Raw genomic sequence first — 16,160 nt, forward strand, 5'->3', positions numbered from 1 at the left:
AGTACTGTCTAATTTTGCTTACTTCGCTGTCAGTCGAACAAACGAAGACTAGAGCGTGAATGACGCTCTGTATACGATTTTAACGCCCTATAAGTTCGGACACTTTTTAGCGAGGACCCGACGTCCATATAATTGTAAGTCAATGGTTATTTGGTAATAATATGTGTGATTCTATGCAACCGTTACAATTCTGAGCCTAGTCGGTTGTGATGTTACTGGTGTGGCGCATCAAGTCTTGTCGAGAATGTCACAAGACTGAAATCATAAACTAAAAAGAAAGCGGTGAGAGAGCAAGTGCAGGCGCGAATGCGACCGCGTATGCAGGCATGAACATGGTCGCATATGTTTACACGAACACGAGAGCAAATGCGGGCACGAGTGCGAACGCGGTATTGTCAGTATTCGGCATTTTTTACACTTCTAAAGAATTTTAGTAGCCGATTAAGTAATATTTCTATTTCACAATGTTTTATTCAGTAGCATGAGAGCATTAAACCGCGTCGCAATGTTCAACGGCGAAAAATCATGCTCTAACATACAAAGCCGAACAGACGAAATGGTTGTGTTACAATTTACATTAGATTTCAATAACTAATAGACAGGAAAGCCAATGGAGAGGTGCCCAGTGATCCTAGTATTTGTTTTGACTAGACGGCTGCTATTGGCACCTACCGTTCTTATTTATGATTTATAAGACAGCCAATACAAAAGGTATATAATTTATATACTTTTGCATTATTTATTCACATCCTAAATTCAATTAATTAAAATTAACCTTTTATTTGATGAATTTAAAAATATGTAGAAAACCAGGAATTGAAAGCTGTGACCAATGAAGGCATTTCAGTGCACGCAAAATTCAACATAAATTGCATACACAGATGACAGAATTTACAATGCGCCTTTTTTGTCGGTATCGAAACTTGTATTATTGTCAATTTTATCTTATCTGCCCGCATACTGTATTCAATTTTGCGCGCACAGAATTGCCAATAACGATCAACTTTTTCGATTCCAAATACGTAAATCATTGCAGACCAATGGGCACCACATTGAGGAGTTTCAACGATAATTTTGCAAAGCTACATTCGCCGCAATACAACATCGAATTTGGAAAAAACCGAAACATACAGTCATCCAAAAGCTGATGTACATTAAGTTTTGAAACTTGGCCGCTCAACTTTTGTTGTTGACTGTAAGCGAACAAACTACAGGTTTTCGCGTTACTTACAATTGATTTGTAAACAATTGCTTCTAAAAAACGTTCGGATAGTCGACATCCTGAAACATCAATCAGCTGTCAACCATTTTATCTGTTTCACTACGTTCTATTGAGTAGCGTACCGGCTGACAAGTTTCATTTTAGACCTTGTCTCTGAGATATATAAACACGAATATTTATGTAGTACATTTTAGGGTCCAAAAGCAACTAATCAGGTTTAGGGTTGCGCCCCACTTGTTAGTACGCAACAGCACCCCGTCCGTACTAAACGCGTCGCAATACATTCGCTTATTAGGTTCGCGGTGCTAATTGCTGACAAGTAAGGTGCGACGTTTAAAAGGTACTCTAAACACTTCAAAATAATTAAGAATATCTAAACTATGATTTGCGATTACAATCCATGTTTACTCTAACACTTTTTCGAGGTCCGGTAATGAAAATGGAGCCTATCTGCTCCGTTATAAGGAAATTGTAAGATTTATGAAGTCTAAAACATTCTGGAAGTGGCTTACTATCCTCTAACGGTAAATTATATCATTTGTTTAAAATTCAGCGCCAGACCAGGGTTCCCCTTGGACACATCTAAATCCCCATGAACGTGAACAATTAACAGAAATCAACCTTCAAATCAACATCAATAGATTTCATAAAAAATATTATTATTATATTTTCTTTTCTCAGCCTGTTGGTTAGTTTTTACTACATTTGACGGACTGAAATAAATGCAGTATTGAAAGCCTATTTCGGGTTCTTCTATTTGCATGAACTTTCTGACAATTCCGCATGTAAATAAATTATAGCTTTTGTAAGAGTGTTTTTTTTTTGTCTAATAAATTTGAGGCTAAGGAGACGATGATTTGGGGGTAAGGCAGTAGCAGTAGAGCTCCTTGTAACAGAGTTCGTCTAGGGATGGACTGCCACCTTACTTATTTCTGCCGCCAAGCCGTAATGTGAGCATTACTGCGATCCGGTTAGGAAGGGTAAGGGTGCCGGTGAAATTACAGGGACATGGGACTTGTCAACTTATGTCACAGGGCAACGGGCGCAATGACAGTGCCCCTAAGATCTTCACCGGGTTAAAGCTTTCAGTGGCACTGCAACTATTATGGACAGGCGTGTCGTTTACCACCAGGCGCACGGCTTGTCCGTCCCATCATTTGATATTATATAAAAAAAAATTGTTGTAAAAAGTAAATATCCATATTGTCTTTCCACAACCGAGATGTCCACATCATAAATTTACATTTACGCATTCATTTGTCGACCAAAAAGAATGAAACATTCCATTCTTGTAATTGACCCACGAAGCGCTTTGCTTCTTCCTTCCTAATACGTCGGCAAAGAAATGGAATCACTATCAGTGTTTCCCGAAAATTAGTTTGCTGCTCTAAGCTTATGCATTTTTTAAACATCCTCGGTTACATCATCGCTCAATGTCTGGTAAGGTTGTGGCCTAGCCCGTCTCTATTATACAATATAACTTTCAGTTGATACCAAAAATCGTCTGAAAAAATTAAAAGAGCGACGTAGAAGCGCGAGATATCGCCATTCTCTATGCGATAATTACGTAATAAACAATAAATCGTCGAAATGGCAATATAGAAGCACAAGATGTTGCTATTTTCTAAGCGATAATACCAGTATCTGTTGTTCCATGTTGCTTTCGCGCAAGTCGCGCCCTGTGCTGCTAGCGGTACAGAACTTCAACAAAAAGGCTGATTTTTCTCAATTATTCACCTAAAAGGGGATTTCTAACGGCGATGTCGCACTTTGAAATCAATACCGTCAATTATTTAGTGACGGTATTGTTTTGAATGTGTGATATCCAGGACTAAATCTTAAATTCGTAAAATTAAAAAATGAAACATACCTCACTAGGCGACTCATGGAGACGGTGGTACCCCGGCGGTGGCTGCTGCTGGCTTTTGCCACTCGCCAGCTTGAGCGGCAATTGCTGTTTCACCATTTGCTAAACGAATAGTGCTTTAATAAATATTTGTTTCTACTTAAGACAATAGCAAATATTTTCGGTGGAAGCAATAGACAAGCTTTGATTTTAATTATTGCGTGATGCGGAATGAACATTTACGTGGAATTCCATAAGGAGCGTCCTTAGAGATGGGTCATGGATACATATCATTGGGATAAATACTCAGTAGAAAGATAAATATGGATAAATATATTTGTGTGTCTTCGAGTGCCTTATAGTGCCCACGAGTGCCTTTGAGAGCATTTGAGTGTCTTATGTAGCTTTGAGTATTTTTTAGTGCCAGCGAATGTCTTGAGTGCCTTTGAGTGCTTTTGAGTGCCCGCGAGTGCCAACGCGTGTCTTTGAGAGCCCGCGAGTGCCTTCCACTCAAAGGTACTCAAAAGCACCCAAGGGCACTTAAAAGCACTCGCGGGCACTCGCGGACACTCGCGGACACTCGCAGGCACCTAACTTAAGTAAAGACTTGAAAACATTTCCACCATATCTGGTGGAATCGCAGCCTTACAATCTGAACAGATTGTTACATTACAGGCGAATACTCCCGGTGAACGAGGCTACCGAATTGAGCGTTACATTACAAGAGCATGTTCGCGCAGTTAGTGAGATGTTATTGACTCGAAATACGTAGGTACTAAAACAGTGTTGTTACTTAAAACAATGTCAAAATGAGAAGTAATCGTACTTAATTATTTTATAAAAAATGAGTTCTAATGAATTTTATTATAAAAAACACAAAAAAACAATTATCCATGTTTTAGTATAAACACTCAGTATAAACGGATATTTATTGGATATTTATCCTTTGACGGATATTTATCGGGTAAAAATCCATATCACAGTATAATAAAACAAGTAGTGGAAATCCATAGAAACGTAGCAGTGCAGCTTGTATGTGTGGCGCTTGCTGCGCGCCGTGTACGGACGCACACATTCGCATAATTTCGCGGTGCAGTCGAGTTGCACTCGTTATAGAATAGTAGACGTGTTTATTATTGTTTGAACAAGAGTGCCTTAATTCAGAATTGTTATGCATTTAATTTCTATTTCATAATTACATTCTCATAATCTAAATACCATCTCGAATCCCAAAATCGAATTACTGCATTTGGCAAAATGTTATTTCAATGTAGCACGAGAATATTGTTATTAATACTTTATTTTTTGCAAATTATGTTTAACCTACAATAATAATGTGACAACCCTACGCTAAAGGCGACGTGTATGCATAGATGCGCCGAACAGACTAGAGTTGCACTATCTGTCTTATACTCCAAGGACGTGAAAGTTCACTGATGTGGTATGGGGTAGGCACTACGGTCTAATAACTACGTACATTTTGCTTTGTATGGCCAAGAAGATGGACGTCGTTAATCAATAGATGAAGCTGGCATCTCTTTTCTTTGCCATACAATTTTGAGATAAATTTTCAGAACCCGATTAATATTTCTTAAAGGCAGTGTATTAATTTCTAAATATGTTTCAATAAAAACAAACCCAGAAATCCACTAGAAAGCATGAATTTGGAGATATGTGTATGTTATAGGGAAAAATACTTCCCGCGTTAGTCACTAGGAGTCACATGAGCTGATGACTCTACACTATAAGCTACTCTTTGGTACATACGGAGATGGGCTGCGCGCGCACGGTGGCGGCGCGCGTCTCGTTCTGCGCAGAGAGCAGCTGCGGCGGCGGCAGCGCGGCGCTGCGCACGCTGCATGCCGACGCCGATGACTCCGACCCCGTCGAACCGCGGTTGTCTGGGACACGGGAGACGTTAATACTACTCGACAATCCTCACATCTGCCTACTACGCTGACACGCACGCAAATCGAAATACTTGACATTTTAGATCGGTATAGATTTCGTCGTCGTATATATCTCAGAACTATTTGTGAATTTGTGGACTTTATAAAAATTCAACACATTCATATAGGCCTATCAGCTACAAGCTGCTCGCCTATTAATAATAAATAAATTAATAAATAAGTAAAATATATCTTGAGATGTTGTCTATGACACGCTAGTTGTTTTGTTATGATCGCTATGTCTACTCGCACTTGACTACAGCCTCAAGTGGTTTGGGATTCTTCATGGCAATAAAATCCAAATCGGAACGTTTTTTTTTTTTTAATATATAATAGACACACGCTTGGCCACAATCTCACCTGATGTTAAGCGACGATGTGACCGACGATGGGACGCGTTTGCCTAAAAAATGCCTATTCACTCTAGCCTTGAATAGCCCCAAATTGTACTTTTCGGGAAATACAGATGCCGGTAGAGCATTCCATTCCTTTGCCGTACGCATCAGAAAGGAGGAGGCAAAGCGCTTAGTGCAAATAGGTGGAATATCAACGACATAAGAATGGAGTGCTCCGGACCTTCTAGTCGACCGAAGGAGGAACGTTGAGGGCGGAACCAAATTGAAAAGTTCCTGCGCACACTCCCCGAAATGTATCCGATAGAAAACCGACAAGCAGGCTACTTTTCTGCGATGATCGAGATTTTGGAGCTTCGACTCCACAAGAGGATTATTGTTAATAAGTCTCTTTGCTTTACGCTCCACCGAGTCCAAGGCAGCTAACTGGTATTGGGCAGAGCCGTCCCAAAGGTGGCAGCAGTACTCCATACAGGATCGAACTTGTGCTTTATACAGATTTAAAAGCTGTTCAGGTGTGAAGTACCGCCTGACCTTGAAAAGTATGCCTAGTTTTCTGGCAGCAGTTTTTGCCAAGCACTCGATGTATCGCCCAAAGTTGAGGTTGGATGATAAGTCCAGACCAAGTAGCTCAAGGTGGTCACTTATCGGCACGGATACACCTCGGAAAGTCGGAGTAAGGTGTACGTTGTAAGCAAAATTAAAAATATTACTTTATCAAGTTGAAGCAGTTCATGAAATTACAAATACTTACTCCGCCATTTAGGTTCTTTTCTCCGCGTGGTGTCACTCACACTGGAGTCAGGCGATAGTGTGCCTACACTCGCTATTTCTTCTTGTGAACCACCTGTACATAATAATATTATTAATAATGGTAGGCTATCACAAACGCGTCAGTGTAGCAGAGGGAGAGCGGTAGTCATGTAATATCCATCACCAGTCCTCTTATTTTATAGGTCCATACTAATGTACATTATGAGAAAAGTTAATGCGTGCGTATCGCTGCAATTCCACAGTGCATAAACACTAACGCTCTGCCGCGACGTCATTGATATTTAGTTTGTTTGATAGTGAGTTTAGTATTGCAGTGCATCATTACTAGTCATTACAGTTTTTTATGAAACGACTTGTATACACGCTTGTCCTGCTGCAGGTGGATCAAGCGAAGCGTGAGTCGTAATGGCGTGCAGAAAAAGGGTGATAAAGCTATAGACTAAGCGGCTCTAAGGGTTAACACGTTCATGGACAGTAACAGCGTTTAACGTAAAATTAAATGTAAGAATATGATAGTACGGGATACCCCGTTTTCTATATGGGTCTCAAAAAACCAGTCTGTCTTTTTCGAAAACGGAGTAAAATGACATTTGCAGGGTTGCCAGTTTTCATAAAATTTTATATTTTTTGGCTTAAAGTATATTGCACTGAAAAGTTGAGCTACAGCGCTGGTTTTCAGTAATGGATTTCATTATCTACATTGAATTAAAATGAAAAACTTTAAAATATGTATTTTTGAGACATCGTTCTAAGGGCACGTATGAATGAACTTATAAAAAAGTGACCATTAAAATAAACATGTGCCAAGCAGTTGGATACATAATGGACCGTTAATGATTCAAATGAAACAAGTTCACCTATTTATTGCACAAGCGTCACCGACTTTCGGTCGATAGAATATTTATCCATTTTAATCACTAGCTGCTTACAAACGGCCAACACTTTCGGGCAATGAACTGTCATTGTCTCCATCTGCAAAAAAGACCGACTATACGGGCTTTATTTGTGTGGAACTACGTACTGCCAAAATTCATTACATTCATTAATGGTTTACATACATATACATTGAACATTTACATTGAATCAATATAAGCACTGCAGTAAGAAAAGTACTGATATTTTTGTATGTACTACGTAACACCGTCCATGAAAGGGTTACTTAGATAGATGATCACAACAGTATCAGCCGTTAGCAACTTCTTAACTAAAAAGATGCAATTGCGATGTTATTTGTGGTTTAGTTTTATAAGAGTATACGCTGTAGCAAATGTCTGCGGTAGTTGTGGGTTCAATTAACGTAGTAAAACATAATATGTACTAAAATGTGATGTGGGTTTTTCTTTTAATACTAACCGTGTTGCTGCAACCGTTCGAGTCGCCGATATAGCCTCTCTCTTTGCTGCTCTACGTCTTTCTGCTGTTCGGCTAGTTCTTGACGCGCCGCGGCCAGTTGCTGACGTTCTGCAGCATAAGCACTATTATTTGTATTTTTTCTTAAATTTCCTGATCGATGTATTTTGTACGTCAAATAAATTCGATTGTTATTATTAGTGAATAATGTTCTCAGTAAAAATTTGGAAGATTATTCATGGTTGACAAGTTGTATTGACTTTGAAATGAAGGCTTTTGAAGTTAATATTCGGCAATAATATAATGTTTTGAAATACATTTAGCCAGTATTCTCTGATCTCTGTCTTTCCTGGGATTAATGAAAGAGAGAGCTTAAAATCGGTCGATTGTGTGGCCGACGATGACCTTGGTGGTCCAACGATTAATAATGTGAATGACGCAGGTTCGATTCTCGGCAGAATCAATTTGGGAAGTTAACATTCTAAATTGTTACAAAGATCGAGCAAACACAAAGAATGTTTCCTTCGACCCGACTGGACTAGAACCAGCGTCTGTTGCCTCACCGTGACTATTGTTTTTACCAACTGAAGAAATCAAGGAAAAAAAATGATCAAAATTGCTTAAAACATGTTTTGAATTAATACCATATAATTTTTTAAGAGCGTATTTAGTCTAAATCAGAAAAAGTGCAATAAGGGCAAAAGTTATAAAAATTATCATTTTCAGGCATAAATAACGCTCGAGACTTAACAGCACAAAAATTTAAGAAGATGATTCATAATAAATAAATGTTTTGTTTTGTTTTTCATATAGTGACACACGTTTACAGCGTTGACTTTATTTCAAGGCACCAACTGTGCGTGTCTTTTTCACAAACATTTTTTCTCCGTGAAATTCTCCTCAAGGGACTGATCATTCTTTCTCGGGACTCTTGAACAGGGCCACAGGTCAAATTGTATAGTTTCTAAATTGGTTCCGATCGGGCGACGTTACAGCGGGGCAGTACCGTGCGCCAGCGCGAGCGAGTCGCTGGCCCGCTGCGCCTCCCAGGCGGCCCGCTCCTGCGTGAGGCGCGCCTGCGCGTGGCGCAGCTCCTCCAGCTGCGCGTCGTGCGCGCGCGCGCCGCTGCCGCCGCCCGCGCGCCACGCGCCCACCTGCGCCTCCAGGCTGCGGACGAGTTCCACTTGAGAAGGACGCCTCGGATCAGGCGCTTGTACAAGCGCTGCAGTCACTTTTACTTCGCTATAGTATCGGCACGCTACGATGGCCGTTGTGACGTTTGTCCGCTCGTCCAGTTTCGTATTAATTCATAACGTCGAACGAGGTAATTGTTGTACATCGTTGTCAATAGTGAAGTGGCATTTGTCATTCGAAATTTTTAAAAATGAAATCTAATACGCTCGTCACTTATGGAATCGCTGGCCAGCACAACTTCTATCTCCGGCAAACTCGCGTCAAAGCTCAATGCGAAACAAAGCAGTTTGAAAATGACGTAAACATTTTTTTTTTTCGTTTTATTAAAATTTTTTAATCAGTTACCTCTTGCAATACTAGTTATAAATCTAAAAACTTATAGATGTGTCTCGCATTTAATTATATTATTTTCGATAATGAATTGAGATTTGACCTCACTGTTGTAATCTGTCAAAATCGCCATCATAGCGTACCGATACTGTAATTGTGACTGCAAAAGTGGCCGATGCGACTGCATTTCTAAATATTCTATGAAAATTAATAGTGCCGCTGCAACGCTTCTTTAAACGTCTAATTGAAGGTGCTCTAAAGGCCCTCATATTTACACTTACACATAGACTATTAGATTTCACGAAACGACGAATCGATAGCGTATGTTTGGGTTGTTAACGATTAACTTAAAAAAGATTAACTTACAAAAGAGTAGCGACAGGTCGACAAGATTATCGAAACGATCGATCGAAACGAGGAATTGTCTGTAGATATGGGGGCCTTAATAATCAATAGCAGGTACGAATGAAACGCAGCTATAGTAGCCTAGTGGGAGAACGGTTGTTCCTCTTGCACCTGCGCGTCGAAGAATATTCACTCTAAAAAACTTGCGAGTTAGAGAACTCGCACTACACCAAACCCTCTCGTTAAAGGAGAACCCTTCCCAGCAGTTGGACGTACAACAGGTGACTATTAATAACAATAAACAGAATACAGTATCTTTTTCGGTATACTGTTTCTGCAGAGCACGGACATGTCGAAGTTACTAGCGAATTTTATGAATAAGTCTCGCTCTCCATGTCCCTTGTGTAATTTATTGTCGCGAATCATGCGATAATGAACTTCAATTCGACTGTATTTACGACGCGATTACTCCGGCTTTTGTGAACCGATTTTGACAATACCTGTGAATGGTAGTGAGCTGCTGCCACACGATGCATGTGAGCGTATAGATGGAGTGATGCAGGCGGAGGGCGGCGTCGCCGGCTAACGCCAGGGCGCGGTCTCGCTCCAGCTCAGAAGCGGCCTGCGATTCGCTCGGACCGCCCTCCGGGGGCGTGTCCGTCGACATGCGCGGGATCACTCCTACAATAGAATAAAATAGAAAACATTTATTACAAATTAACAAAAAAAAAAATACAACGAAACAAACTTAAAAAATTCAAATGAGGCTATCAGCGCAAAAGGGGTGTAACCCACATTAATTTTTTTCTACAATATTACTTTAAATGATATTATACTTTAGTCATTTCATAAAAACAAATAAATAAATACTATTTTGTATACATGAAAATGGCATTCAAATATAAAATTATTATATACATCAAGCTATACACTTTTATTTAAATATCGCCTCCAGTGCAACGGAACGAGATCCGTCCATGTGTAGCTTAGCAGGCAGCACATGCTGCCTGCTGCATGCTGCCTGCTGCACTGGAGCGAGGGATGGGAAATTCCCGTTTGGTCAAATTTATTTGCAACACATTTCAAGTCCTAAGGTTTTTCGATTGTTACACATTGGAAATGAAACTATTTTTTCGCATCTAAATCGCTTTTATTTGTTTTTTTTTTAAACAAACCAACGTTTCCGGCCCTTTACAGATTTTTTTTTTTATAATCTCAAGTAACGGGACGAATAAGTCGTGTACTTGATGGTAAACTACACGCCTGTCCATAACAACTGCAGTGCCACTAAGAGCTTTTAATCGCAAAGATCTTAGGGGCACTGCCACTCGTCTCCCTGGGACATAAGTTGACAAGTGCCACGCGCCTGTAATTTCACCAGCACCCTTACCCTTCAAAACCGGAACACAGTAATACTGTCATTACTGCTTAGCGGCATTAATAGGTAAGGTGGCAGTACTTCCCTGGACGAACTCTTTCACAAGGAGCACCACTGCTACTGCTAAAAGATCCGAAAAAATAGTTTCATTTGCAACTTCAACACACTTTTAAACAAATACTAACCTCTATGTTTGTTGGCGTCAAAGCCGGCGAAGGTATCAGCTCGTCGTGGTAAGGCCGGGCTTTCATACGTCGACGAATGCCGTTCACCAGCCGAACTTGTACTACGGCCGAGTGAACCACCGCTTACCCAAGTACCACTCGATGCTTCCAGGGCATCCTTGAAGAAATTTATAATTGCATATTTTGAAATGGATTGCTATTGGTGTACAAAATTATATTACAAAGTACAAATTTCCGAGCGAAGCGTGTTGTACAAAACGTTGTATCTATAGTTTGTCTTTTTTAAGATGGAGTAAAATGATAGTTTATTGAGTAAAAGTGTTACCCGCTGTTGACAAATATTCTATCGACTATCGAATAAATATTGATTACGCTTATGCAATAAATTGCCGAACCTGTTTCATTTGAATCATCCCTACCATTCCATTACAACGGCGACGTCCACGCCGAGTATGGTACATTTACGTTGTCACATACCATAAAAACAAAACAAAATACTCGTGTTACAATGGTTCTCATAACGCGTTAGTGTCACTGAACACTTTTTTCGAAACAAACCAAAAAATATATAAAAATAATATTTTTTATTTTTTATTTTATTAGATGTACAAAAGAGTGTATATTCAGTGGAACATGTTGAGATACAATGTATAGTACCTAATCTAGAATGTAGACCTAATACTTGTACATATTATTATGCGAAGTGTAAACATATTTCTATAAAGATTACAAAAAAAAAGGAAAAAGTGAGAAAAAGTGGCTTACAACTAAAGGCTAACATAGATATTAATTTGGCAGCACTAATGAGAAGACGAGTTGAAATATTTGAAGAGTTAGTTCGTACCAATCTTCGATTCGACAAAGATTGTTGTCGAAAACATCAATGTGACACGTTCGGCACATTCTAGTCACGGGGTTATAAAAGGATGTATATTTAATATAATGTATGTGTATTATTTCTATAAACATTTAACACAAGGGTTTTAGGACGAAGATTTGGTTTAACGTTAAAGTTAATGTGGGATCGCAGACCAGGGGAGACAAGGCTACCGTGTATATATCGTGTGTATACGTGTATGAACCCATGTAAGACTACAATATCCTGTATTTTACGTCGGGTCCGTAGTGAACAAATTTTGAACTTGACCAACTTCTCTTGGTATTATTTTGATACACAGTACAAATGTACTTTATGAGATTTGTACTCTAGTACTTAGTCTCACTCAGACCCGCAAACGCGTCTAGGTGAAAAGGTGGAGTAATTAAGGAAGTTACTGACTGGATCACAAAAAGGTCATAATACGCACGACTTACCTTTACGACACGGCAGACTTCTTGCCACAGCGTATGAGTGTCCGGGGAGGGAGCAGCCAGTCTCACGTAGTCCGGGAACACGAGTCCGCCCGAGAACACAGTATTTATACCTGGAATTTGGACATTTTTACAAACATTGCTTTAAAATGCTAAAAATTACGAAATGGTAGAAGACATTAAGTCCCATCGTCGTTTTTTATTTAACATATTTTATTTGACCTTGACTAAGATTAATTTTAAATATCTAATTAAAAGCCTCATTCTCTTTAAAACGCTTTGTAGTAAAAATTACTACTCGACACGTAAAAATTCTTTACCTCTCACCTACAGAAATATATGTATGGTGAGCGACACCTTTCAATGATTTTTTTTAATTAGGCTAAAATACCAGAAAAATGTTCTGAAACATACCTGCACTAGGTACATCGAGTGTGGAGGTCCCAGTGTGTCCGACCATTTTCATGTGTAGAGCCATTTTCTCTTCCAATATAGTCGCGAGCTCCCTGTCTTTCGCCCTTAGTGCTTCTGTACATAATAATAAGAACACAGATATTGAAATAAGAAATTTTAAATATACGAAAGAAAATCTATAAAAAAACAAAAGGATGAAAAATTTGAAAAAACATCGATTAAAAGCACACACACTATACTGTACTTTTACTTTACTAATCTGAAATCTCAAACAAATTAGGCAAACTTGATTAGAGTTTATTAATACTTGTAGAGTATGTGGTTTTTTTCTACGAAACTATACAGTAAATTAAAATTCCTGAATAAATCCCATTATCTACAAGAGTTGTGTTAAACGTAACAAAATAAAGGCCGGAAGGACTGTACAATACCATCGGGGGAGGATTTACAGAAGGGGGAGGGGAGGATTTGCAGAAGGGGGAGGGGAGGGTTTCAATAATTTTTATTATCAAAACTACGAGTTTCCTAAAGCTAATATTTTAGGATTAGACTGCTAACTATGTAATCTATTCACCATATTAATTTCAAATCTCAACTCGTGCGATGGTAATGTACAGTTGATCCTAAAGGCCTGTCCACCCTCCGCCATTAACTATAAATTACGTAAGCGGTGTACTCAAGTGCCCTAAATGCACGAGAGTTCGCTAAGAAGCTTAGCTACATTAATTGGATAGAGAGAATATTCCCTTATTTGGACATCTTTAAACCGCTTAACAAATGACGAAACAAGATTTCTTGTTGTATTTTTTTAAATACCAAGTGAGGGGATAAACACATCGTGCGTCTGTTGGTAAGCATTACGTCTGTCCGTTTAGCGTTTAGCTTTAAATTGCAAAGATCTGAGTGGCACCGACACCGCACGTCACCCCGAGACGTATTATGTTGACAAGTTCCATGTGCCTGCAATTTCACCAGCACCCTTCTAAACCGAAACACGTTATTGCTTGTCGGCAGAAAGAAGTAAGGTGGCAGTACCACACTGGACGAACTCTTTCAAAGTAGCTCTACTGCTACTAACCAGTAATGTAACTCTTCTACGGCCATTTTGGTGGATAATGAGGTTTACTCTATAGAATTTACTAAACTAAAATTCTACTTTGAAATTTGTTTGTAAGGAATAAAACTAATTTAAGACATACCATATTAGTTTTACAACAGTGCACAACAGATTTAACATCAAACATATTTTTTTAATTATAATTAATGAAAACAAAGTACTCTATCAATTTATTCGCACAACAAAATAAATGTCCCCTACAGTTTGACATTCCAATTTGATATTAAAGTTTTAGATATTAAAGATAAAAATCGTAATTCATGCTGTCATGCAGAAGCTAGTCTAATTGTAATGTTCTATGCGTGGGTCACCTTCAATATGCCACCAAGGAGTTTCATCTGTTAGATAATAAAACAATTTGTTAAAGTTGCGAAGTTTGTAATGTTTAAAGTAAAACTACCCCTATGACAGTAGTATTAAGTATTTATGTTTATTCAACTATTTATGTGTATCAACTTCATGCAGTCGAGGTCTCGCCTTCATGAAGTTGATTACGACTCCACGCATTAACCGCAAACTGCAGTCAATCTATTAGCAACTTTAATCTGAGCTATAGGTTACATTAAAAGTATGGTTTTTTAATAATACATTGGTATTCCACAATATTATTACGCGAAGAGAAAAGTTTAAGCTGCGTAAGGCTTTTAAAATGAACTATAAGATTTTGACAAATGAAATATTAGTAAATAGCAATGATACTAATGATTTGAATGATTTTACTAGTTTTAGGTATACATATATATGGTTGGTATATGGTTCACAGTCAAACCAATAGTCTCATGATTAAACATTCCATCAACAGATGGCGCTGGTAGTATTTTAAATTAATTATATACATAGGAAAGCGATTGTCACTACAATAATATATCCAATCAATATTTACAATCTTCGGTAGTAAATTGCACGTTTGCTTTTAAAGAGAAGTGCCTGCCCTCTATTTTTTTACGCTACCAAGTGAGGGGATGAACAAGTCGTGCGCAGTGGTGAGCGACACGCCTGTCCGTAACAGTTGCAGTATCGCTCAGAGTTTTATATCTCAAAGATCTGACTGCGACTGTGCCCGTCACCTTGAGACATAAGTTGAAAAGTCCCATGTGCCAGTAATTTCACCAGCACCCCTACCCTTCAAAACCGAAACGCAGTAATGCTTACATTACTGGCTGGTGACAGAAATAGGTAAGGTGGCAGTACTTCCCTGGACGAACTCTTTCACAAGGAGCTCCACTGTTACAAAACTAATACAAGGAGTAAAAGCTCACCAGTAATCAGTCTTATATTCTCATGCCTAGCCTCGAGCTGGCGCTGCCGCTCCTCGGCGGACGTGGCCTGCGCGCCGGCCTCCGACTCCTCCACCTCCTCGGGACACTCCTGCACCGCCGCCCTGAGTAGATCATATGTTGGATTTGTCTCATGTCAATTTGGAACCGGGTCTAACTTGAAAAAGACGCTTTTTGATGGCGCCACTATGCAACTACTCTACCAACAGCACCCTTGTTGTCTTTGGTGTATAGGGTTTCAGTTGAAAACCAAACGTTAGATATTTTTATTTATTTTAGCCTGTTTTCGGGATTTGATATGATCGGGTGAAGTACATTGTATCGTGTAACGAATATGCATATTCTTTAGACAATATCATTAGGTGTATCGCATATTTTTGTAAGGCCGTTAACACCTAAACCATTTGATACAGCCAAACAGTTTTTCTCGCTTTTCCTTCGGTGAGTCGCCTTAAGCAAAAAACGTGATCGGCTAATTTCGTTACTTCAATCTTTCAACCTCTCTTACGTAGACATTATCATTTTGCAGATGTGGTCTTATTACACCAAGGGTGCGAGTTAATAGTCAGAATATTGCAAATGTAGATGTTGCCACTTTTAAATATTTCATGGGGAAATGGAAATTCTGACGACCTCAGTGGCCGAGTGGCTTGCACACCGATTTTCATAGTGTCGCCATTTCAGAGGTCCCGGGTTCGATACGTAGAAAACTAACTTTTCAATATTATCTCGGGTCTGGATGTTTGTGGTATCGCCGTTGTTTCCGATTTCCATAACACAAGTGCTTTAGTTACTTGCTTTTGCATTAGAGCAACCTATGTAATATTGTCTTAATATTTATTTATTTAATTCATAAAATCATGTTAGTTTTTACTAGTTGACTTTTTACCAATACCATAAGCTTAATTTTTTTTTATATTCGCATATGATTGGTACATTAGCTTATCTATGAGTAAATTAAGTTAAATATATATCGAGTTCTTAGGTTTTCGCGATTGTTACACATAGGAAACAAACAAACCCTTTATTTGAAAACACAACAAAAAAATAGTTTCATTGTCTAAGTTAAATATAAATAAGTAAAATTATATTAAATAATAGATTATATTATTATT

At 38.8% G+C, this 16,160-nt stretch overlaps 1 protein-coding gene across 1 annotated transcript in view; it reads right to left on the reverse strand.

Annotated features, from left to right (window-relative positions):
* The window catches only part of LOC113227444 (rho guanine nucleotide exchange factor 18), a 54,875-nt gene that overhangs the window by 8,697 nt on the left and 30,018 nt on the right, over window positions 1-16,160 (reverse strand). Inside the window, exons 18-27 of the mRNA XM_026460371.1 lie at window positions 15,028-15,149; window positions 12,652-12,765; window positions 12,241-12,350; window positions 10,927-11,083; window positions 9,864-10,044; window positions 8,501-8,661; window positions 7,498-7,605; window positions 6,125-6,217; window positions 4,836-4,969; window positions 3,093-3,191 (exon numbers count right to left, since the gene is read on the reverse strand). Coding sequence (XP_026316156.1) covers window positions 3,093-3,191; window positions 4,836-4,969; window positions 6,125-6,217; window positions 7,498-7,605; window positions 8,501-8,661; window positions 9,864-10,044; window positions 10,927-11,083; window positions 12,241-12,350; window positions 12,652-12,765; window positions 15,028-15,149 — 1,279 coding nt within the window. The remainder of the gene's footprint in view (window positions 1-3,092; window positions 3,192-4,835; window positions 4,970-6,124; window positions 6,218-7,497; window positions 7,606-8,500; window positions 8,662-9,863; window positions 10,045-10,926; window positions 11,084-12,240; window positions 12,351-12,651; window positions 12,766-15,027; window positions 15,150-16,160) is intronic.

This window comes from Hyposmocoma kahamanoa, unplaced genomic scaffold, assembly GCF_003589595.1.
Source record: "Hyposmocoma kahamanoa isolate Upper Pololo Valley unplaced genomic scaffold, ASM358959v1 210, whole genome shotgun sequence".
NCBI lineage: Eukaryota > Metazoa > Arthropoda > Insecta > Lepidoptera > Cosmopterigidae > Hyposmocoma > Hyposmocoma kahamanoa.